Below are 26,289 nucleotides of genomic sequence, written 5' to 3'. Positions count from 1 at the left end.
AAAATCTAAAATATCTCCCTGTCCTCAAAAATAACTGTATACTTGTCTTTCCTTCAATATTCCTCAGCTTATGCTCGATTAATTCTTCTTTCAAATCTATTAATCAACAATATGAATTGATCTTTGAATGATAGGAAAAAGTGTTCCCTAATTCAAGAAAGCATTTTTTTTCCAAAATATTGTCAAGAAAGATTTAATTTTCAAAGTATGTTATATAACTAAGCAAATCTGTTTGAAATTCAGACTTCTAACCAAAAATGAGCTAAATGAAAATCACTTCATATCTAAACTCTGAGATGCGTCATTAATGCTGTCTAGTGTATATCAATATATATTCATATATGTCACAAAAGCACGATTAGCAAAGCTATTCATACATTAATAACTCAAAGTGGCAATCTCTTTAAAGAAAGGGTCTGAAGACAATTGCAATAGGTCAGTCCACTTCGCAAGACCAAACGAACTGCCACATTATATGTTGCAACCATGAAGAACCAGACATCAATCAATAGGTCAAAACAAAACAAGGGATTCAGCATATTGACACTTCATGCATCTTTTACATCCTTTTCAAAAGCTGCAAATGTTAAATACTTTTATCCAAATGCTTAAACCAACATAGATAATTAAACTTATGCAGTAAATATTATTTTTAAAAACTGGTCCAAAAATGTAAATGAAGTAAATTCCTCTCCCTTTTATTTCTATCTAACCTGTTGTTATTTGTACTGCTATTAAACAAGTTATTATACATGTGCTAAAAATAAAAGTCACAACTTTTACAAGATATTAATGGATGTAAATTGCCTAAACTTAATGAACATTTACTATTGCCTAAGAGAAATCCGAGTTTACAAAATCTTTGATATTTGCTCTATTACGAAAGGCAATTCTTTGTAAAGTCTCATTGAATAATTTAAATTCCATTATATGAATACTGTTCATCAATTTAAATACTGCACTGACACACATTTGTGAAAATTCAAGTTTAATATTCAATATTAAACACAAATGAGATTTAAAAAGTAACCAGTCAGTTTTAAGTGTGTCATGTGAAAATATGCAAAATACAAATTAAATCTATCAAGGCACTACGTTTCATATTCCTTGAACAAAAATATTAGGAGTGATTCAGTTATTCACAAAAATTCCACATGAAAAGCGCTGCTAACAGCTTCTACTGCAGCTAAACATGCAATATCCCAATGATTACTATCCAAATTTTCTCTCAGCAATATTTTCATACCACTGCTATTATTCTCATTCCTCTGAATAATACCACACTCCAAGGCCATTTTCCCCTCATTTTCAATATCTTGCATCCTTATATCAAGATTCCTTTCTTCATATCCTGTCAGAATATCAATCACTACCTCCTGTCCACTCAATACAGTTTTGATTTATCAGCGGACGTCTTTCTGGACTCCATAACTCGACCCAAACCATTTTAATACGACAGTGACAAATAACACCCCATATCACATCAACCTGTTCCACTTAGTAAACTAAGAAACAGTAACTATGACATCCCTGCATAAGTATTACATTCTATTCCCCAGACTGATGTATATTAATGAGGACTTGCTACTTGAAACCCTTCTTCCACATCAGCATCTAATATGATCAAATTAGGAAATGGAATGATTTATTAAATTTTGGCATGCTGAAAGATTTCTCTACGCTATCATATAGGCAGTTACTATTGTTACTACCCAGAGACCAATACTTTTACGTATTTTTCCTTAATTTCTAAATCATATTTTAGGATTAAAAATATTATAGGTCAAAGATGACCAATCAACCTATTTTTAATTAGCGCATTTTTTTTTCCACTTAGAACACTGATTAGATTAATTTAGGCTTTACATGTCATACACTTGAAAAACAAGGCCACCTTAAATTGATTACTAAATCATACTTGAATTGCATTTTACCAACACAAGTATTTTATAAAATGAAATTTGCTAACAAACATTAGAAATATTTTCCATTAATTCTGTAACTTAATCCACGTGTTTCTAAAAGCAGCTTTGCAACACATCTCTGAGCAAGTGCGGCATAACACAGACTCATTTGGTCCTTAAAACCAAATATAGGACAGTGGAAAAAGTTGGTTCAATAAAATTAAACACTTCACAGGCACAAGATACAAATATTAAATTTCAAACAAATTTACGTAAACACTTAATTTTCACCATCCTAATGATTATGATACAGGTAGTAGTATAAAAACAACCAGAGAACAGTGTCACTAAAATCTTTAAATCCGTGCAAGAAATTTTGTCTCTCGGTACACATGCTGGCAGTCTACTGCAGAAAAGCTACAAAGTAGATGATGTGACTGTAGTTATGTGTATATTCTATGCAACAGTGACTCCACCATGCACGCTAATACATGTGCATATGTTAACATCAATACCATGGCATCTTTTACACCCTGCAAATCTCAGGAGAATACTTAAACATACTTTATGAGAGCCTTTGCATTAGTATTTCCTGAACAAATACATACTGCCCTCTGATAACTGCTACTAACCAAAACTTCATTGCAAAATTGTCCTGTGTTTTTCCTTGTTAAATCAAGAAATTGTTTTGAATTCACACCTATATTGTGTTGCATATTTGTTGAGAAAACAATCAATTTTCAATATTCTGGCCAAAATATCTCACACATTTGTAAGTATACAAGCCACATAGATGTATAAACTTTAATCATCACATGAATTTACAATTCAGCTATCCCATCCCTTTCTGATGTGCAGCCAATTCTGTGACATCTAAATAAATTTCTCATCATTAAATTGAGTTGTTTGTAGTTCACTGGAACTTTAAATAGAACACTAAGAGAGGGTAAACTTGAGCAGGGCAATCTTTATTGTGGATCCTCTCAGCTCCACAGTCGTTTCGGCTGCCTCCCCTAGCAACGATTCCAAGTCACTTGACCCGCTGTCTTAAAAGAATCAAACCAACTACATACATTTCTTTCAATACTCCCTTTAACAATATTTATTTAACGATTATAACTATTATACAAGCACAGTAACTGACAGATGTACATCATCAAGAACATTTACAAAAAAAAAACAATACTTCTGTAGTCTACATTGACAGGATTACTCTCTTGGGGGATGGCGATTCCGAGAAGACTATCTCCTCTTCTCAGAAACCTTTCCAAGTTTAGTCTCCCAGGCTTCCAGCAACGCCTGCCACTTTGCAGAAACATCCCTCTCTGATTGGCCATTGTTGCCCTGTGACATTGCTGTTGTCATCTCTGAATATGCTCAACTCGCTCAGAAACACTTGACTTAGCTGACACCATTGGTCCCATTTGGACCAGCTCGGTATTCTGAAGGATGTCTCCCACTGGTGAGATGTGGCGACCACATGGTCTATATGTCTCCTCGAGTCTGTGCCGTATATGACAATGGTCCTGTCTGAGCTGTCACCATCACTGGGATCCATTTCACACAGATATAAAACTCTGGGCCAACATAGTCTCTCCCCTTTGAATTACTCTTGACCATGAGGTTCCTGCCCTTCTGACTATCTGTCCTTCTTGATTTCGCTCTAACACCTCTCTAGTCTCTTTAGGTCGCAGTAAGTCAAACATGGTTCTCAGGGAGGTGGTTGAACATTATGGACGCTGGCGAGCACTGGATCGTCGCATGGTGTGTTCCTATACATGCTAAGGAACTTGAGTCACCGTCCTAGCAATCCTCCTCTTGTGAAGCCTTTAAGGCCTACTTCAAGGTCTGAACAAATCTCTTAACCATTTGTCATGGGGTGATATGGAGCCATTCTCACATGTCTGACTACATGATTTTCTCCTTGAACTCTTGCACTACAAACTATGGACCATTGTCACTCACAACTTGTTCAGAGTTCCTGAATGTGGCAAAATATTTCATTCTGTTGGTTTATCATTGCTTCTGCTGATAGTGACTTCATGATTACCACCTCAGGCCACTTGGAGTAGGCATTCACGAATACTAGTAACACCCATTCCTCTACAAGTCCCATGAAATCAACATGAATCTGCTGTCATGGTGATTGAGGCTATTCTTATGAGTAAAGCAGTGACAAAAGCGATTGCATGATCCTGCTTTCTCCTCAATCTGGGAATTCACTTTCAACCACCAGAAGTAGCTCCTAGCTATTTCTTTCATTCACACCAAGTTGGGGTGCCCTTGGTGCACTTGTTCCAGCACCTTTCCTTTAAATGGCGGAAGGATAACAACTCTCATTCCCCATTTTAAACATTCATTGATAATGACAACACCCACCTCCTGGACAGAGAAGGGCATAATTCTGACTAGTTTCTATGACAAGTCTTTCCTTTCAGGTCTAAGTCCACCACTCGGCTCAAGACCAGGTCATTCATGGTCATGTTCCGCACCTGACTTACTAACATCAGTACCGTGTTCTCTTGGGAAAAGTAATAATTTTCAGAATCCAGTTGGAGTATTTTCGAAGACTGGTAAACTTCACAAAGGATCTGCACTGCCGTTCTTCTCCAACTGTCAGTATCTAAACTCATTTGAGAAGGCTTGACAGAGTCAGTCCCCATCTCTGAAAATGTGCTGCCACCGTTGATGGTATTTCCATCCATGAACCAGAAATGGGAGTGGCCCATGGTCTGTCAGCAGCACAAAGTGCCTGCTGTAAAGGAAATGGAGAACTTAATACTAAACATAATGTCCAATTCTTGCTTTTCCACTTGGGCATACTTCTCCTCCGTCTTTGTGAGTTACCTTGGGCCTTTTCTCTCAGTTTGGCAAGAGGTACATCAGGACAGCACCAACTTCCAGAAGGCCAAGGAGTGGCTACTTCAGGTCAAAATGAGTCACAACTTCTGACTTTTTTAGAATTTGTTATACCGCTCGGTAAGCCTCCTTACATTCCTGGATCCAATCTGACTTTTCCCAGCAACGTTGAAAGGGTTTATGTATGGCTGCCAGATCAGACATAAACTAGCATTTTTCCCTTTTTTATTGTAGGTAATGTTCCTGCCTCACCGCGCCATACGTTTTTAAGACAGGAACACCTGGAATGGCCCATTCACTGGTAGTTACTGGTTCACCAGATGTTGTAATTTTACCTCCGCTTTAGGCAAGATGGCATACATGTCTGGACTTGCCTTCAGACTTGGTGGACAAGTTTCCCACTTCAAACAAAGTTTAATTTCTGCTCCTTTCATTTCTCGCCATGAGAGGATTCCCTTGAACACATTTTTATACCTGTCCAAAATCTCTTGCAAACTTGCTTTGAGTCTGCCAGCTGATTAATCACAACCCAATTTAACTTTAATATAACTGGGAGCATCCAAATAATGCAGGGTCACCACCATTCACTGCATACAGAGGTACTGGTCCCAGCTGTACTTTTACCAATACACAACCCTTCAATGGTACCACTTGTTCAATGTATGTCCATATTGTAATCTTGGCACGCTTCAATGACTATATCTTTAACTTTTCCCTATATTTTGTTTGGAAATCAGAGGGACCACTGCACCCCTATCCACTTCCATTTTTCACCGCAAATTTGGGGAAGAACCCAGAAACAATCCGCTTCATCCCATGCCGACATGATGTTTAACTGAAACTCTGCTGGCTCTGGGCCTTCTGCTTCTCCCTCCGACCCAACTGACTCCCTGCCTGGCAGCAAGTACCTTACGCCTGGTCTCTGAATGGTCTCCTTTAGGCACCCCTTCTCTTGTTTGAGTTGTACCTGGTAATTCTGGGCAAAATGGCCCACTTCGCATAGACCTGTGGTACAGGGGTTTTTGAGTTGAACATGTCACTTCCTTGTGGCACTCTTGCTACATCAATGGCATTCTACAGTTGGTACTGCACGCTGCTGAGTATCCGCTATTTTATACACCTGGGCGTCATCACTCAACTATGTTGAGTTACTAGTGGCCAGCTCCATCAAGGTAGCAATTTTGAAAACTGCCTTGAAATCCAGGCCTCTCCTCATTAGTAGCTTTTGTGGAATGGCTTCATGTTGGGGGTCACATTAACCAAACAATCCTACGAGGCATCTTGGAGGAACACTCTGAATTTGCAATGTTCTACTAACCTTTTTCAGGCGATCACAAACTGAGCAATGGACTCTCCTTCATGTTGTACCCATTCATAAAATCAGAAACTTGCTGCAATCATCAGTGGCTTTGATGCAAAATAACTTCCCAACACTTCATATTGTTTTTGATATGTCTTCTCCACAGATTTCTCTAGTTGCATCAGACTCCTTAGAATCACGGAAGTCTTACATCCAATGGTGCTCAAGAAATTGGTACTATCATGTCTTCAGTCACTTTGTTCACCTTTAAGTACGCATTACAACAGTTGGTATACAAAATCCAACTTTTTGTCTATTCATCAAATGGTGCCATTGTTCTAAACTGGTCTGAAATGTTATCATCTGCTAACAATTTGCTCTAAACAATATGTTAGTCGAATAGTTTTAAATTCCCTATTCTAACTGAAGTTCAGTTAGCCATACTTGCAAAGCTACATTTGCTCCCAGTACAACAAATCCCCAATTTTAAAATCTTTATCCCCATATTCAGATTTTGCACCTTTCTATCTCTTATCTTCTCTTGCTCTACAAACTACCAGGAAATCTGTGTGTATCTGACTTTGGTCTCTTCTACACTCCATACTTTCTTCACAGACCTTTGTAGAGTTTTCAGACGTTGAAGCCCTAAGCTCAGGTTCCCTCCCGAAACCTTTACAGCATTCCACATCACTTCCTTTAGTGCAGCGCTTAAACTCGACCTCTGTGACTTTTGTCCTGGTTTCTCTCTGTCAATTTTTGACTGATTATATTTCTGTGAAGCACCTGGAGACATTTCACAACATTAACAGGCCAATATAAATCCAGTTAGTTGTTCTATTACTCAGTCACAATTTGTCAGATTTTAAACTGGTTGTTTTTAAATAAGGCTGCATATTGACTATGCATAATATAGACCGCCAGTAGCAAGAAAACAGAACAGCAACAGAATGTTGTTGCTGCACCTCGCCACGCATCAAGTTGTCAATGGAAATTAAGCCATCAACTTAAAAAAAGTGCCATGCAGAGATGAGAAGTAACTTAGTGATAGAAACAATGTGAATAAAGATAACACTTTCTGGGTATATGCCAACAGCAAGTTACACAGAGACATCAGAAAGATCGATTTTCCATGGCCCTGTCTTTGTCGTTCAAGACTCACATCAATAGATTTTAATCCATCGGAGAATTAAGGGATAATAGATGCAGAGAGGAAAGTGAAGTTGAATCAGAAGATCAGCCATAGTCATATTAATATAATCATATTAAATGGGGGAGCAGGCTGAAGGCACTAAATGGTCTCCTGTAGTTTCTTTTCTCATGTTACTAGCACAAGATCCCCCTTGTTCTCAATTTCAAAACCACAAGCATCCCCACTTTGAAAATCTTCGATCATTTGTTCTACCAACAAGGTAGCCTCATTACTAAATACATTTCACTCCAATTTCGCAAGTAACGATTCCTTTCAGGACATGCTGTCTCTTCTTTTGTTACATCTGACATCCTACAATGCTTCAAGCATTCTTTCAATGGTACATTGCAAGTGGTTTCTAATTCTTGCAATCCAGTTTACTTCAAAAGCTACTCACAATGTTGCCTTCTCAACAGGAATGAGCATTTTGATCCCAGCATGCATAATACCAAACCATTTCAATTCTCCCTCCCACTTCCAATCTGGTCTTCCTTCCGGCAGATTTCCACATTGTTCCAGTCAAACTTAACTTAGAATTAATCTAGACCAAACACTTCAAAACGTATCAAGGAGATAGCCTAGTTCCTAACTTTAATCTTATTTAGAAATAAGCATAAAGCATGACATTCAGATGTAATTTAATTGGTCAAACTACTTGTCATGATTTGGAGATGCCGGTGTTGGACTGGGGTGTACAAAGTTGGACAACCACCTGATGAAGGAGCGCCGCTCCGAAAGCCAATGCTTCCAATTAAACCTGTTGGACTATAACCTGGTGTTGTGTGATTTTTAACTCCAAACTACTAGGTTTTACACAAAACACAGTTGTTCTTGTATTATACTTGAAATACAAACAAAAAAAGTCAAAACATGGCGTAACTTTATTGAAATAGTTAAAGTAATATATTGTTTAACCACAACTCAACTGTTCCAATATAGTAGCACTCAATAAACACTCCCTTGGCAGAGGCAAATTCAGCAAATCAGATTTCCCTCACAACCTGTCTCCTCGAGTCCAGGAGAACATACTAAAAGAATGAACTGTGCAGCAGATAGAGAACTCAAGATTTTGCAGCAGCAGCAGAAAGACAGAGCTGTGTCAAGCAGCTTCAACTACAAAACCTCAACTTTACTAACTGAAAGCAAAGTGGGCCTGACTCCACCCACTCATATGTCTTTTGTCTAATTTTTTTAAAACTCAGTTATTTAGTTTGCTTTCCATGGAGTGGACATCTTTGCACCAGGTTTAAAGAAACAGGACAGAACAAAAGCCTCTTTAAAGGCACATATCATCACACCTCCCCTTTTAAAAGAAATGAACCATTATACAGTCATAGAGAAGTACAGCATGGAAACACACCCTCAGTCCAACTTGTCTATGCTGACCAGATATCCTAAACTAACCTAGTCCCATTTGCCAGTGCTTGTCCCATATCCCTGTAACCCTTTCCTATTCATATACCCATCCAAATGCCTTTTTAAATGTTGCAATTGTACCACCCTCCACTATTATCTCTGGCACCTCATTCCATACATGCACCACTATCTGCATGAAAACATTGTCCCTTAGATCCCTTTTAAATTTTTTCCATCTCGCCATAAATCTATGTCTTCTGGTTCTGAACTCCCTCACACCAGGAAAAAGATCTTGTTGATTTACCCTATCAATGCCCCTCACGATTTTATAAACCTCTAAGGTCACCCCTCAGCCTCCAACACTCCAGAGAAAACAGCCCCAGCCTACTCAACCTCTCTTTATAGCTCAAAACATCCAACCCTGACATTATATAAAGATGGCTTTATTTGCAAAGAACTTACTCTCACATTATTAGTATACTACATTACATATATTACATCAAACCTATCCATGCAAACATTCAATACTACATTCCATATCAATCCATTCCTTCTGCCAGCCAACACCTCAGTCTTCCATCAAAATCGTGACAATGCATCAGAAATTACGTTTTCTCACCCTGCCATATGTATCATTATCAAATTGAATGGTGGAAACAATACACGCCATCTAAACAGTCTGGTGTTTCTTAAATTTCTCCAAAAATGTTAATTGGTTATGATAAGTATGTACAATTGTTTCTGATCCATTATTGGCATCACAAATGTAAAAATGTTGCTGCTAACACCAAAGTCAAGGTCTCTTTCTCAATGGTGGAGTATTTCTTTCACTGAATATTCGACCTGCAGGAGAAATACCTAACAGATCTTTCTCTTTGAACCTAGGCAATGCCTGGACAAAGTTAAATAGACATCCACCAAACCTTTGGCTACCATAGATTGGCTCTTCATCACTGCCCTCATCACTACACTTACCTTTTGTTCTACCACCAATATTTTTAGTCAACTTTCATTTTTCAGTTCCAACTTCTGAAGTTCAAAAGTTCTCTCTTTATCCCTTTCTTTTACTAGGGTTATTCTTTTTTCTCCTTTTTATTCTGCTTTCAATTGCAACTCAAAACTGTTTTTTATTTGTAATTGAATTTTAGCCATTTCCAATTATTCTGATTGCATTTCTGTTGATTGTAAATGCTGAGCTATTGCTGCAATTATCTCTCCTTTCCTCATGGGCACAGGCAACCTCAACTTCAGCATGTCCACCTATTCCGAAAGCTTTACCTTATTCACCTTCTATACACCACCACAAGTGACTTCGTCAACACCCAGTAAATTCTTCGCCACCGGTGGGCCATTATTACACAAGGCACAACCTATTTAAACCAACCAAATGCAACACCCACAAAGAGAACACCAACACACACCACTCAATGTCTTTGAGTCCAATAATCCCAAATCCAATCAGGAATTAGAGATTTTGATCCCAACCAAATACACTTATTTGTTATGGACCAGACAAACCCCCCTCAAAACTAGCCTCGATCCTAACATCTCTCTTATTTAGAGGCAAATGTAAGGCGCTGCATCCCAGATGCAATTTGATTGGTTAAACTACCAGGCTTTAAGCTAAACACACTTTATTCTTACACCACAGTTAGAATACCAAAGAAAAAAGAATTGACCTAACTTTAAGTCTACTGAAATATTTTAAATTATTTACTATGTAACTACTACTTATCAATTGTTCCAATATAGCAGCATTCCATAAGCACAGCCTTGGAATAGGCAAATTCAGCAAAACAGATTTCCCTCACATGCTGCTATCTCCTCCTGTCCAGGAGAGCAACATACTGAAAGAATGAATCTCACAGCAGAGAGAGAACTCAAGCTTTTGCAGCAGCAGAGAGACAGCAGTATCAAGCAGCTTCAACTCCAAAACCCCAACTTCAACAACTGAAAGCCAAACTAAAACCCTGGGAGTGTGAGAGTCGGACTCCATCCACTCAGGTTTAAAGCTCACCCTAAACCTATGCCCTCTAGTTCTGGACTCCCCGACCCCAGGGAAAAGACTTTGCCTATTTATCCTATTCATGCCCCTCATGATTTTGTAAACCTCTATAAGGTCACCCCTCAGCCTCCGACGCTCCAGGGAAAATAGCCCCAGCCTGTTCAGCCTCTCCCTATAGCTCAAATCCTCCAACCCTGTCAATAGCCTTGTAAATCTCTTCTGAACCCTTTCAAGTTTCATAACATCTTTCCAATAGGAAGGAGACCAGAATTGCACGCAATATTCCAGCAGTGGCCTAACCAATGTCCTGTATTTGTTTTGTCTAAGTTTTCAAAAAGCCAAAGTTATTTACTCTGTTTTCCATGGAGCAGACACCTTGTCACCAGGTTCATAACATCCCTCTTCAAGGGAAAATAACAGAGAAAACGCTTCTTAAAAGCACATATCATTGGAGGTTCTTCTAGGGACTCTGGTCTGAACTGTAATGTAGCAACTTTTTTGTCTGTGCTTGCCACCTCCTTTCACTTCAATCTTGAGATGACTTAATGGGATATTTTTCTTGTGCTTGCCACATTTACACTTAACAATCTTCTTACTCAACGGTTTTTGAGGGTTTTTCCACTGCCTCATTCAGGCAATTTTTTAAATCGACAGTTTTTAAACTGTTTGTAGTTTTTCATGTGAGTTTGGCTACAGGTCACTAAATTTGAAAAATTCTAACTTGCACCTGTTGCTCCCTTCATCAAAACCCAGCCCATAATGAGGATTGCTAACACAACATTTCAAGTTTTGATGAAAATTCTTGATAACATTTGAGTTTTTATTTCAAATTTCCAGCTATTAATTTTAAGATTTTTTTAAAAAACCTGTGTGAAAGAAATTTAGATAATCTCAGTTCAGTTCCATAAGAGTACAGGCTCAGTAGGAAAACCAGTTCTTCATTAATTTTCATCACATTAATAATTATTCAAAGAGGATCAATTTGACAATATTCCTCTAATTAAAAACTTTGAAGTAAAGTAGAATGTGAATGCATCTCTCTTTACATTAGCCAGAAAGACCAGTAAGCTGTACAGTTTGATTGCCAGTTAGTGCCTAAATTGACAGTTCCAAACAGAACAGCAACTAGTGTTGCGTGACTGATTTCACTGTTCTCTGAGAAAGAGTGGGTAAAACAGCAACCAATGTTGCCATAAAATAGGGCTGTGTGGATAGCTCAGCTCCCGTAAAATTAAAATTTATTTAATCAGACTCTGTTACTGAAGGTGGAAACCTTAATATAGTTGCTGTAATGCCTTGGTGAAGAGACATGGACATGCATCCCACTTCTGGTTTGTTTCTAACCTTAGTTTTTCAGGTCTAAAATTCCAATTTCATTTGAGGACTAGAATCAGTATTACCACATCAATCAGGAACCAAGCTTTTTCATAATATTAAAGACAGGAGCTTTACTCTAAGATCAGTATTTTTATTGAATGCTTGCTCTGAACGTATACCCTCAGACTCCATGTGTTCCCCCAGACGTGCATATAAGCTACAATTGTTCAATTTTTCTTTGTCTTGTTTTCCTCTGCTCGCCCCATCCAACTATGAAGACCTTCCAACATCTTCTGTTCCAGCACTCTACCCTAATGGACATTTCTTCATTGTAACTGCTTATCTCTGCCATTGGCTCAAAACAAGTTAAATGCTTCCTTGATAGTTCTTCCTTTTCCTACAACCCCATGGCATCACCCAACAGTGGCTTACAGAGTAGCAATGCAAATATCCAATCCTCAATGCACGCAGTCCATTGTATGGTGTCCATTCAAAGGGAATGGATACAAAAATAGGGATATTTTACTAAAACTATGCAAGACACATTCAGACCACAGTTGGAATATTGCGAACAGTTTTGATCTCTTTATCTAAGGGAAGATGCAATGGCATTAGAGGAAATCCAGAGAAGGTTTAGTAGGTTGCTTCCAGGTATGGAGGGATTTTCTTCTGAGGACAGGTTGAGATTGTTGGGTATGTACTCATTGGAGTTTGGGAAAATGATAGGCAACCTTATTGAAACATACAAAATTGTTAAGAGAACTTGAGAGGATAGATAGTGATTGAATACAAAGATTACTTCAAAATCTAACTTTTCCAGTCGTCTCCAATCAAAACTGTTCTGCCCTTATCCAAAGATGTGCATGTCAGGTGAATTGGCCATGCTAAATTGCCCATAGTGTTATATGCATTAGTCAGAGGTAAATGTCAGGTAATAGAGTAGGGGACTAGGTCTATGTGGATTACCCTTCGGAGGATCGGTATGGACTTGTTGGGCCTGTTTCCTCCTTTAAAGTCTAATCTTATTGGCATGCTTAGCTGTTCCTTTACCTATGTTTATCATGCTTCTACTTTGTAAAAAATCCTACCATGCTTTCAACCACCTACACCAGCAAACAGATCCTTCATTTTGTTTTTGGAAATGAATTGTCAATTTGTTGAAATGCACTACAGCTGCACCCATGCAGTAACTTGAGGAAGTTGATTTGTAATTGCAATGCACAGATTGCTTTCTAGATGCTACACAGCCATGAGTCTTTGAAACTGAAGATTAACTGAAGATTGATGTTCTTTGCAATATAGAAATTATAATTTATCCATACCTTCTGTTCTTGCTTCTTGATCTAGACCGCCGTGATCTGTACGATTTCCCTCGATCCCGTGATCTGCTTCGCTTTTTTCGGACCTCATATGATGAACTGCTGCTAGACCGCCGTCTATGTCTGAAGATATAATATATACTAGTGCATATTACAATCTATAATTATGTAATCTCTGAAAGCCTTAGCTTAATTTAGATTTTAAAAAGGTCTTCAGTTAGAAACCATTGCAAGAATCAGTTCCACAGTTCATCATGTGCAAACCTCTGTGACAACTGATGGGATTCTATTTTGATAAGAACAAATGAATGGCATATTCTATTCAAAGGAAGTACTACAGATACTAGCCAATAATTCAATGGAAAAAACTAATAGCTTTGTTCTTTTCTTGGTATATATCAACACAAGGTCCAACTTGAACCAAAGCACTGACAATTCAAGGTACAAGCAAATTGAACATATGTGAATTTTAATCATTGATGATATAAGCGTCTTGCATATAGTAGTAGCCAGTTGTAATCATTTGTCCTGCATATCAAATCAGCACAGTATTTTCAGCACCACACTTTTCTTCCAACCATGACTTGCATTTTTAAGCGGATATTATGATTTCCAATCTTTGTCTTAGTGATATTTTTATCATGACCTTCATAATTTCAAGATGTGCTTTTGAACTGTTTCTGTATTCATTATTTAAATGTGCTACTGCAAATCTAAAAATTCTACATACTCAATATTATTTTACATACTCCTACTCACCAACTGCACTTTCTACGAGTTCTCAATTCTTTCCAACAATCCCTCAATCACATTTTTAATCTGAAAGTGTCATTTTGTCAATTTCCAGCTATTATCATTTTTGAACTTGAAGTGATCATGTGCATCTACAGTTTCTTTTTCTTCTCGTTTCAGTCAGATTGTAGCCATCACTAAATGAACAAAGTTATCACAATCTCCTCAAAATTGCAAGAGCAGTCACTCCAAAAAGAGACAATTTCATTTTACAGTTTTATTGCAAAATGGTTCATCTTGAATGTTTCTCTAAAGAGAACACCACCATAATGGAAGAAAATCTCAGATACTGGGCAATGAAATTCAAGTCATATCGTAATTGATAAATTTGATTCTAAGCGCTATCTATTATGTTACTCTTCAACTCAATGCTTTCTCTTACCCATAGAATCTCCTTTGTTGAATTCAAAAAGATTCATGCAAGTGCAGCTTTGGAAACAAGCAAAACACAAGTGCAGCAGTACTTTTTAGATGGTGTAATTCTCAACTACCACTTTAGCATCAACAATTTACAGAATTATTTTGAAGTAAATAACTTGAAATGTACCAGAAGTTTCTGTTCAACTCATCTTTGACAACTTTAAAACTGGAAGAGCACATTATAGTCAGCGTGAGATTTCATAAACTTTCCCATATCAGCAGTTATGTTTTTTTGTCCAAAGATACACACTTACTGAATTTCACTTCAAAATGATACTCTGAACATGCTGAACTGCTAGAGATCTCCCAACTGTTATTTTCAATTCAAGAAGAAATTGTGGTTTCGAACCCTTTTTTTATTGTTTGAACTAAAATATATTTGTTACAGTGAACCAGCACTAAATTTCAATAGATAAAGAAATGGAATACGCAGAAATACCAATTTGTACATCTCACTTGACAAAACATCATCTAAGTTATCGGCTCTGCCTGACTTTCCCAAGTTTATGTTCAGCAAAAACAGGAAGTCACTTTTACTTGGATTTTTCAAACTTCAATCGGAGGAACAAAGATATCTCTGGTAGAGAGATGTATAAAATAAATGTCAACAGTGTTAAAATTATTCTAATCCTCAATTATTAACAACAGTGACACTGCCATAAGGAAAGTAAAAAACAAAAACAAGCTCCAAAGTTTATCACTTACATGAATTTTCAGTGCTCCTATAGGAACTAAACTAGATCCATCCTACAATCAGTAGTCTCTATTCCTAACTAAACTGTAATTAAATCACTTCAGATCCAAACTCCATAATAACTCGCTACCCAATTGGTCAGAATAATCCTGGCTACTTGCTCTGTATCTGGCAATAACACTTTTTGTTTTCAAATATTTGATATGTCTTTTATCTTCAAAAGGCAAAACAAGACAAACAATGAACAATATTTGGTGGTGGCACATGAAAAGAACAAAGTTTGGCAAAACAAAGTACGGTAAGACGAGGAACTGAAAAATGCTTGGGAAAAAAGAGACAGCAAGATAAATTTTTCATTCGTACGTGTAAATCTAAAATGCAATGAGAACAAAACAAGTTGGGAAAAATGCTTTAAAGAAATCCCTTATTCAATTTGGATTGAATGTTAATTTCATATCTGTCAATCTTCAACATGGCTGTTTCTCTGGTATACTGGCTGATTTTGTCAATAACATCTTATAAAGACATCCAAACACAGAAATGCTGGAAAAACTCAGAGGGTCTGGCAGCATCTGTGGAAACAAAACCACCGTTAACATTTTGAATCAACTATGACTTCTTCATAACTTCATGACTCTTCTTTCTTAACGTTATGACACAATTGATAAGACCCACCTTCTGTCCTTGGATCGTGAATGGGAGCGGTGACGAGAGTGTGATCTTGTCCTTCTACTAGATTTTTTCCGCGTGAATGTTCTGCTATCTGAAGAACTGCTGGAAGTTGATTTCCTCCGGTGTTTCTTTTTACGACGACTTCTGATATCATCTTCACTATCTGAGGAGTGGCGCCCCATTTTCCAATGTCTTTCAAAACTGAGGAAGAAATAAAGATAAACAATCATTATTTGAGAAAGAACATTTTGAATGTGAGTCCATTCTAATGCATCAATTCCAATGAATTAGATCTAAGTTCTGCGATTCCACCACATTCAAATATCAATGGTAATGAACAATTAAGCAATAAACTAAAGGAAAAGGCTCCACAAACAATACAGAAAAATTGTCCAGACAGGTTCTGTCCACAAAAGGACGAACAAATCCAATCAGGCCAATTATTGCTCCATGAGTCTCATCTCGACATGAGCAAAGTGATGGAAAATGCCTTTGGTCAGGTAAAATCATTTGCTTACCGACATTCAGTTTGGGTTCTGCCAGGACAACTCAGTTCCAGACTTCAATGCAACCTTTGTCTAAACAAAGACAAGAGAGCTGAAATCAATGGTGAGATCAGAGTGACTGTCCATGACATCAAGGCAATTTTTTTGACAGATTGTGGCAACAAATAGTTGTGATGATCCCATGTGATGGTCATAGTGAAACCTGACTTGGTAGACCTTAAGTTTTATTTTTGCAATTTGGTTACCATGGTGGTCAGTCACTGCGCATATTCACACAAGGCTGTAATTGCTTTCATAGATTTATTACATAAAAGAAGAAAAAAATTGTAGATAAAAATTTTTGGTCTTATCATAAACAGTTAAAAAGATCAATTCCCCAACAATATCCTTTGAAGTCACGATAGCCTGGTGAAGGATCATTGCTATCTTAAAGTTGTAAACATTGCCTTTCGGAAACATTTTGCATATTTACCATGCGATTCCCTCTGGCTCTCCTGAGATACACGGACAGGCTAATACAATTACTTTTCTATGACTTCAACTACTTTGAAGATACTAAAACAGTTCGAAACTTCTTTCCAACTCTGTTAGCCGAGAGGATACCTCTTCCTAACTGAACCTGCTTATGGCCCTGGGCCTTCCACTGTGAAATCAAATCAACTGTAGCCTGCAGTTATCTCATCAAGTAGCATGCTCAGTCACATGATTTTTTTGGAAACACTGACTTTAATTTACTGATCTTTCTTAAACAAAAATTCAACCTTCACAGCAGTGAAAACTAAAATCCCATTTACTTCAACTTCAGAATCCAAGTTCCCAAAATAATATTATGTATTTTCAGGAGATGCTTTTATAAAATTTAGTAAATGGGAATCAAATGCAAAACACTCATGGACTGGAAGCACGACCCACATAAAGAGAGAGAGAATTTTGGTTGCTAACTGTCATCAATTCCAGACCATTATTGCAGGAGCTCTTTAAGATCATGTTGTAGGCCCAAACATCTCAAGCCACATCATCAATTACCTTCACTCCAACTCAAGTCAGAAGTGGGGACGCTTGCCTGAAACGGAATACAGCATTCAGCAAGACCTAACCAATACACAGGCTTCATTGCTAACAGGCAAGTGGCATTTCTGTCACATAAATGCCAGGCAATCACATCTTCCTTCAGAGGGAAACTAACCATCTTCCTTGACATTCAATTGTATTAGTAGGTAAGTGCAGCACTGGAAAAGCACAGCAATGAAAACTAAATTCCCATTTACCTCAACTTCAGGATCCAAGTTCCTAAAATAATAATATATATTTTCAAGAGATGTTTTAATAAAATTGAGTAAATGGAAATCAAACACTCATGGACTGGAAGCACAACCCACACGGAGAAACAGCATTTGGTTGCTAAAGGAATGAAGGGCTTATGCCCGAAATGTTGACACTCCTGCTCCTCAGATGCTGCCTGACATACTCTGCTTTTCCAGTGCCACACTTTTCAACTCTTAATCTCCAGCATCTATAGTCCTCACTTCCTCATATTCAACTGCATTACCATCGTTGACTGCCCTATCGTCAACATTCCAGAGGTTTCCACTGACCAAAACTTAACTGTGTCAGCCATATAAATTCTATGAATCTAAAAATAGCTTCAAGGTTGGGAACAAGCAACTCATTTCCTGATTTCTATCTACAATCTACAAGATACAAGTCAGGAATGCGGCTGAATTCTCTCCAGCTGTAGGACAAGAACAGCTCTGATGACACTCAAGAATGTCAACATCATCCAGGACAAAGCAAACTTAATTTGGCACCTTGATAGGTACCAGGGAGTGAGTCAAAGATAGTATACTAGAGGGGTTTGGTGTGGTTTACATCTTGAATAAATGATACTTGGAAGTAAGCTACAGATAGGAATCTAATTGAGGTGTTAATGGTAGTTTATATTTAGAATAACAGGTGCATGAAAGTGACTTATCGATTGGAATCCAATTGAGAGATTTGGGGTGGTTTATGTACAGAGTGACAGTTACATTGAAGTGAATTACTGTTCTCCCTCTCAATCCTGGTCTGTCATTTTTTGTCTGTCTCCCTCCCTCTCTGCTTGCCTCTGTGCCTCCCACCATCCCCAACTCTGACAGTTCTTTGACTGAATATTATAATGGTAAGGCCAATTGCACAGTCAGTGTAAGTGTTTGCTGTGTCCTGGAGGTTAGGGGATTGGCTGGTGAGCAACTTGACTGAAAACAAAAATTGCTGGAGATCACAGCCAATCAGGCAACATCCATAGAGAAAAAATACAAGTTAATGTTTTGAGTCTCGATGACTTTTCATCACTGCCAGCTAGTACTAGTGTGGGTTTCACAAGGGTCACTGCCAAAGACATAGACATTTACAATCGATGTAAATGATTTAGACGAAGAGAACAAGTGTACTGCCCCCAGGTTCACTGACAAAACCACGTTGGGTGGGAGACAAAGCTGTGGGGATGACCAGAGAGGCTGTTAACAAATATGGACAGATTCATTGATGGGCAGATAGAATATAATGCAGAGAACTGTCCATGAGAACCAAAGATTTACAAACTAACTTAGTGACATTTTAAAACACCCATTCCCTGCCCAGTCTCAAACTTCCAGACCCAATAAGGATTTGTCCCTGAGGGAGGTCAGTTTTCTGAAAGACTATAACAACATATGGGAGAAGATTTGTAGCTCGGGTGCTCGTTGTTGTGGTTCTGTTCACCGAGCTGGGAATTTGTGTTGCAGACGTTTCGTCCCCTGTCTAGGTGACGTCCTCAGTGCTTGGGAGCCTTCTGTGAAGCACTTCTGTGATGTTTCCTCCGGCATTTATAGTGATTTGTATCTGCCGCTTCTGGCTGTCAGTTCCAGCTGTCCGCTGCAGTGGCCGGTATATTGGGTCCAGGTCAATGTGCTTATTGATTGAATCTGTGGATGAGTGCCATGCCTCTAGGAATTCCCTGGCTGTTCTCTGTTTGGCTTGTCCTATAATAGTAGTGGTTAGAACACTACAAGGTAAGAACAAACAGTCTTACCGCAAGTTCAACCCAAACTCTGGGTGAGATATGTAGATGATACCTTTGTAATCATTAAAAACACTGAAATAGAGAACACACACTGGATCATCAACGCCACACTCACAGGAATCCGATTCACTAGAGAGGAAGAAAAGGACAACCAACTCCCATTCCTAGACGTGATGATACAGAGAAAACCGAACGGAGAATTCACCACAAAGGTATACAGGAAAGCCACACACACAGACCAAGAATTACATCAAAAATGCTTATTAACATTTGTATCACCATCCTTTCACCATCATATCTTCATTGTTCCCTTTTGTTATTAAGTAACATATTGTAAGTTATGGATAAAATTACATTTTTACATCTGAACACAGTGTACAATTTTGTATGTATGTATAATGTATTATGTGTTCTCCATATGGCTATGCTAACGTCTTTAGTTAGAATGGTGGACGTTTCCACCACTTCTCTGTGAATGTGTTCAACACGAGGTAGTATTTACCTCGAAACGGTATGCACAGTAATGCTATGTAATATTACAGAATAAAATCCTTTGGTTGCAAGAAGATCACTTTAATTTTTGTGACAGTGTAACATGTGATCCATTTTCCCCATCTTGAGTTATTTATTTCTGCAGACGAATGATATTAATTTACAATTACCTGCTATGGACTAGGCCAGACCACTCAAAACATTCTTGAGCAGGCAACCCAGACCATAACTTTGCAATTTGTTTCGGTAAGTGTACAGTGAGAATTGCCCGGAGTAAGTTAGCTAGGCTGACTATTAGGTTTTAAAACAGACAGAAATGTATTCACAAAATTACACAATAAAACACAAAGAACAGAATAAAGAACCCCTACAGAACTCAGTCCATCCAAACTAGACTTAATTATGCAAACTAGACTTAATCATGAGCAAAACCAATGTAGTGTACAAAATCCCATGCAAGGACTGCACAAAACACTACATAGGACAAACAGGAAGACAGCTAACGATCCGCATCCATGAACACCAACTAGCCACGAAACGACATGACCAGCTATCCTTAGTAGCCACACACGCAGATGACAAACAACATGAGTTCGACTGGGACAACATTACTATTATAGGACAAGCCAAACAGAGAACAGCCAGGGAATTCCTAGAGACAGGCACTCATCCACAGATTCAATCAATAAGCACATCGACCTGGACCCAATATACCGGCCACTGCAGCTGACAGCTGGAACTGACAATCGGAAGCGGCAGGTACAAATCATTATAAATGCCGGAGGAAACAACACAGAAGCGCTTCACAGGAGGCTCCCAAGCACTGAGGATGTCACCTAGACAGGGGACGAAACGTCTGCAACACAAATTCCCAGCTCGGCGAACAGAACTACAACTATAACAACGTGCAACACGAAGGTAGAGTATAACAGAGTTTGCTACGTCCCATCATATAATATATTTTGCCATCTGTATCATACGAGGTATATTTAAAGCATTGACAGAGGAAATATAATGTGCTAAAATGTGATTCATGTTTGGAGGAAGAATAGACAACAGAATGTATGGACTTAAAATGGTAAGAAGTTATGAAAATTATTGATAAGACTATTTACCCTCGCATGCCAGAAGCTGAGGGGTAACCTAATAGAGGTTTATAAAATCATGAGGAACATGGTTAGAGAGAATGGCCAAGGTCCTTTCCCCATGGTAGGTGAGTCCAAAACTAGAGGACATAGGTTTAAGGTGGGAGGGACAAGATTTAAAAGGGATGTAAGGGGCAACATTTTCATGCAGCATGGTGGCTCAGTGGTTAGCACTGCTACCTCACAGTGCCAGGGACCCGGGTTTGATTCCAGCCTAGGACAACTGTCTGTCTGCAGTTTGCACATTCTCCCCATGTCAGCGTGGATTTCCTCTGGGTGCTCTGGTCTCCTCCCACAATCCAAAGATGTGCAGTTTAGGTGAATTGGCCATGCTAAATTGCTCATGGTGTTCAGGGATGTGTAGATTAAGTGCATTAATCAGGGTAAGTATAGGATAATAGGGTAGAGAAACGGATCTGGGTGGGTTACTCTTTGGAGGGTCGGGCTGTAGGGATTCTATTTTATGAGTATGCAGAGGGTGGTGCTTGTTTGGAATGAGCTGCCAGAGGAGTTGGTGCAGGCTGGTACAATTACAATATTTAAAAGGCATTTCAATGGGTACATGAATAGGTGCCAAATGGGACTCGATTAATTTAGGATATTGATCGGCGTGGACAAGTTGGGGACCTAAGGGTCTGTTTCTGTGCTACATATCTCTGTGACTATCAACTTAAATATTGACTCTCTTCATCACTGGCACATTTCCAAGATGCACTGCAGCAATGTGCCAAAGATTCTTTGATGGCACCCTTCCAACCCATTACCTTGAACACCCAGAAGCACTCAGGCACCATATGCATGGGAAAATCACCACATGCAAGTTCCTCTCCAACTTATGCACCATCTTGACTTGGAAGTATAATGCCTCTCATTCACCATCACTAGATCAAAATTAAGAAATTCCCAACCTAACTGTACTGCAGGCACTCTTGTACCACATGGGCTGTAGCAGTTAAGAAGACAGCTCTACCACCACTTCTAAAATGCAATTAGGGATGACCAATGTAGGCTGTTTCTGGTGCAGATATCCAAAAACAAAAAAAAAGTAAACAGTGCTGCCATCCTACATTGAAAATGAGTGTTGGAGGTCAGAAAACGGTAGGGAAGAACAGGAGGTGCAGCAGCCTGGTTCTGAGTATGCTTTCCAACTCCGGGAAGGTGCCCACAGCCCTGCAGGGTGGGTGGTAAACCGAAGGTTGTGACTATACAGGTCTAGATGGCAAAGCAGCGGTAGCTGAACTGGGTCCAGCAGCATGGTTAGAGAAAACAGATGCGCTAGCCATCCTGAAGCATGACAGTGCATGCACTCGCTCATGTGATGTCAACCTGAAGGAACATGGTGCTGTTAGGAGTGCACATGCAGACAGTGTTGTGTCATGGTCAGTGTCTGTGCATGTGCCATTTTGTCATTTGGGAAAGTCACTCCGGCCAATTAATGCTGTGGAACTCACATTCCATGAACGAAAGAAAGGAATAAGGAAGAAACATTGCAACCAAAACATTTAAGCCCATCAGATTTTGTCCCACTACAACTTTTCATTCCAAATAATCCAAATCAAAAAACAATTTTTTTCCAAATAGTACATTTTTAATTAATCTGTAAATTACTCACAATTTATCAACATATTTGCAGTTGTAATTTACAAGATTAAAGTTTGGGTTTGCTTTACATGATTTTTTAAAAATGGTACAGTAGTTCAGATCACTCCCTTAAGGGTTTTGTATTTCATAAACATGCTAATTCAACTTATCCTCTATTCAATTATGGTTGTGCAATTTGGGTTTATGACAATAGAACACCTCATCCATATCTTTAGTTCTGTGGTTAAATTTCAGGATTGGCACTTGCATTTTTTTGATAAACAGCAATAAAACCTCAGCTTATCAAATCATGAAGGAAAATCTACAAACGTTTGCTTTTGCCCCAAGTTTTGCAGATGACCTGGCAGGATAATAAATATACTCTGCAAAAAGATATTTGAAACCTTTGTGATATGATTCAATTTTTTTCTAAATAATTGCATTTTAACCATAATTTTCTGACCTTTGGAGAATATGGTGGCATATATATATATGTGTGTCTCTTCTCTTGCACAGCTATTTTCAACTACATATTATGGTTCCCAACTCAATGTAATACACATAGCACAAAAGTAAAGCATATATTTTAATTTTCTAGCTGCACTGGTCTGTCATTACAAATTAATGTCCTATGATAAACTAAACTAAGAAAACAACCTGTCAGGAGACTAAAGTGTTCACAAGATCCTGACCAAAAACAAACTATTACAACAATTTTCATAACAGTTAGCAAAGTAAATCAGATGTTGAGAGATGTTACAAGGCCACTGTTAAGTCAAAAAGGAAAGGAAATGCTGTCATTTCACAAATCACTTCATCCACACTGAGTAAAGTTCTGGTCATCACTGTCTGAAAAAACAATTAATTATAAGGTGACACAAAAGTGACCAACCAGAACGATTGAGGAAACAGAAAGATCACATTGAGAATCATGTTACGCAAATAGAAAGAAAAAAATGCTGCCTGTTTTCAGGATTCTAAAAGGTCTAGATAACGTAGACCAGGGCAATCTGTTTTACTTTCTCTTGCCCTGAACAGGTAAACCAGAGGAAATTATTAAAATGGAGTATGTTCTAAACCAATCTGAGGAAATATTATTTCAATAGCCGAGTGCTCAATTTTTGGAATAGGCTCCCAAAGGAGACTGTGAAAGCAGATAATATTGATTGCTTCAAATATAAGTTAGGTAGATTATTTTACAGAAAATAATATGATGGAAAACTGTACATGAGTAACATGAGACAATGTGGTCAGTATAGCATGCCTGGAGGAAACAGGCAGCTATGGACCTGTAGTTCCAAAGCTTTCCACCACTGGGATTTACCCTCCCCTCATGTCTGGTTCTGTCAGCAAACTGGTAAGAGATTGATGATCATTAGCCAACAACTCCATTATCATTCAATCATGCAATAATCAGGATGGTAGTTAAACTCAACCACTTTTTGTCAAACAATTTCCATGTTCAACTATGCAGTCATTTATTTCCCCCAGTTCTAACTTCTGTTGCTCATAGACTAGCACTTTTAGCTTATTGCGCTTCGAAATTCCTTTTTGTTGTAATCAAGGACCAAATAGAAGCCATTCCTATGCACATTTAAATTTAACTAAGACAATATCTATTCTATCAATCAACTTTGGTCTGATATGGACAGAAAAAATAGCGAGTCGCCTTTTTTATTGTCACCAAGATTTGAATTTTTAACTTTCAGAAAGGAATATTATGCCTTCAAGATATTATGTTCATTTAAAATCTAACAGTCATCTCATAGGATTGAAACGACCTTAGATAACAATTATAATATCAGTTACATTAGAATGGTGACTGTTCCACTAAAATATTGAGTTCAGGTACCTGAAGCTTGTTTTCATATGGATTACAGGAACCTACTCAGCAACTGAAGTATCTATTAGATGCTGTCTAGCACCCCTTCATAGTGTTCATAAAGTTCAACTCTATCCTCCTCCAAAGAATGTAAACTGAAGCAAGACTTGACCATGAAGCCCTTTAAACCAGCTCATCATTCAGCATCATCTCAGCTGATCTTCTGCCTCAACTCCTTTTTCCTACCTGCTTCCCATTATCTCTCAATTTCCCAACAGATCACAAATCTACCCGTTTATCCTCCTGCTGGCCTTGAATGTATTCAATAATACCTTGTCTCTGTCTCACCATTACTCTCTATAAGGTGTCTTGGGATGTTTTCTGTTTTAAATTTCCATTTCATTTCTGTCCAAACATAGCAGAAACCTGCAATCATTCTTCTCTCATTTCTATATTCACCTCCAGAATGCTGCTTGACCAGCTTTCAGCCTTATCAAGCACCTTACAAGATTTTGCAGACATGTAAGTTGTCCATGTAGTAATGCAGCAGTAATGTAGTAAAATAGGGATTGCTCAGCAAATACTATGAAAACCACATCATGAGTCTGCCCTCATGCTAAACATCTTGCTTCTTCAGTATTGTTTTATTTTGAATGACCTATTTTGCAATGAAAAATCAGTCAGAATTTGTTAATTAAGCTTTCAAAAGATTAGATTAAATTAGATTAGATTCCCTACAGTATGGAAGGTCTTTTGGCCCAACCAGTCCACACTGACCCTCTGAAGAGTAACCCACTCAGACCCATTTCCCTCTGACTAATGCAGCTCATACTATGGGCAATTTATCATGGCCAATTCACCTGACCTGCACATCTTTGCACTGTGGGAGGAAACCGGAGGACCCAGAGGAAACCCACACCGACACAGGGAGAATGTGCAAACTCCACACAGAAAGCCGCCCCAGGCTGGAATCGAACCAGGGACCCAGTGCTGTGAGGCAGCAATGCTAACTACTGAGCCACTGTGCCACCCCAGTGAAAAGGTATGTGAAAAAAATCCTTGCAATCTTAAAAGATGAAAAGATAAACCTATCAATAAATTAGTTACTAAATTAATTTGCTGTTATTCTGTTGTGTAAACTTTCTTTTACTTTCATTTATGGAAAATGCAAAGTATTGACAAAGAAAAGATTCCACTTAAAACCGTATGAACTAAGCAAAGGAAAAATAAGTCTTACACAGTTTTAAAATCTTCGATTCAAAAATATATCAATATTGACATTTCCGCATTCCTATTGTTATGGACCAGGCCAGACTCATCAAAATATTTCAAGAAAGTAGCCCAGACCCTAACTTTGCGAGTTGTCTTCAGCATGTGTTATGTGGATATTCCAGGAGGAATGCAGTTGGTTAAACCACGTAGTTTCAAACAAAACAGAATTTATTTACAAGATTACTGAATGAACTCAAACAAAAGAGAACAGAATACCAAAAACCATAAACTATCCGAAAACCCAACAGACTATACCAACTTAATGACACTGTTCCCAATATTTGCAAAAATCTCCATAAACGCCCTTTGAAACAAAAGGGAAAATCAAACCCAGAGTCTGATAGGAGAGAAGTCACAGAGTGAGTACCAGAGTGGACCTGCAACTTTGGGTCCAGCAGCTTCAAAACTGCCTGATGCCTTCAGTGAATAGCCACACCAAACCAAGAAAGATGAGCTGGGAGAACTGGCCACTCCCCTTTCATAGTACAACTTTTTTTTAATCTTAGAAGCCTTTGCCTGAAGCAGTATCTGTTAGCTACAATCAAACAGCCCCTAAAACCCATGCCAACTGAGACTTTTCGGAGTTTGTGTCTTTTACTGCCTC

The 26,289-nt window shown here is 38.4% G+C and overlaps 2 protein-coding genes across 4 annotated transcripts in view; both read right to left on the bottom strand.

The window, feature by feature from the left end:
• LOC122556362 (serine/Arginine-related protein 53-like) overlaps positions 1–26,289 on the bottom strand; it is a 434,162-nt gene that overhangs the window by 382,247 nt on the left and 25,626 nt on the right. The gene's annotated exons all lie outside the window — the stretch shown is intronic.
• LOC122555881 (serine/Arginine-related protein 53-like) overlaps positions 13,228–26,289 on the bottom strand; it is a 30,410-nt gene continuing 17,348 nt past the window's right edge. For 2 of the 3 annotated variants that reach the window (XM_043702118.1, XM_043702115.1), the window contains exons 2-3: positions 15,831–16,028; positions 13,228–13,372 (exon numbers count right to left, since the gene is read on the bottom strand). In XM_043702118.1, coding sequence (XP_043558053.1) covers positions 13,243–13,372; positions 15,831–16,009 — 309 coding nt within the window. In that variant the 5' untranslated portion in view covers positions 16,010–16,028 and the 3' untranslated portion in view covers positions 13,228–13,242. Of the gene's footprint in view, positions 13,373–15,830; positions 16,029–16,345; positions 16,406–26,289 lie in introns of those variants that run through there. The other variant, XM_043702117.1, reaches the window with a different exon arrangement.

This window comes from Chiloscyllium plagiosum, chromosome 13 (assembly GCF_004010195.1).
Source record: "Chiloscyllium plagiosum isolate BGI_BamShark_2017 chromosome 13, ASM401019v2, whole genome shotgun sequence".
Classification (NCBI taxonomy): domain Eukaryota; kingdom Metazoa; phylum Chordata; class Chondrichthyes; order Orectolobiformes; family Hemiscylliidae; genus Chiloscyllium; species Chiloscyllium plagiosum.
This window is presented reverse-complemented; position numbering and strand designations above follow the sequence as displayed.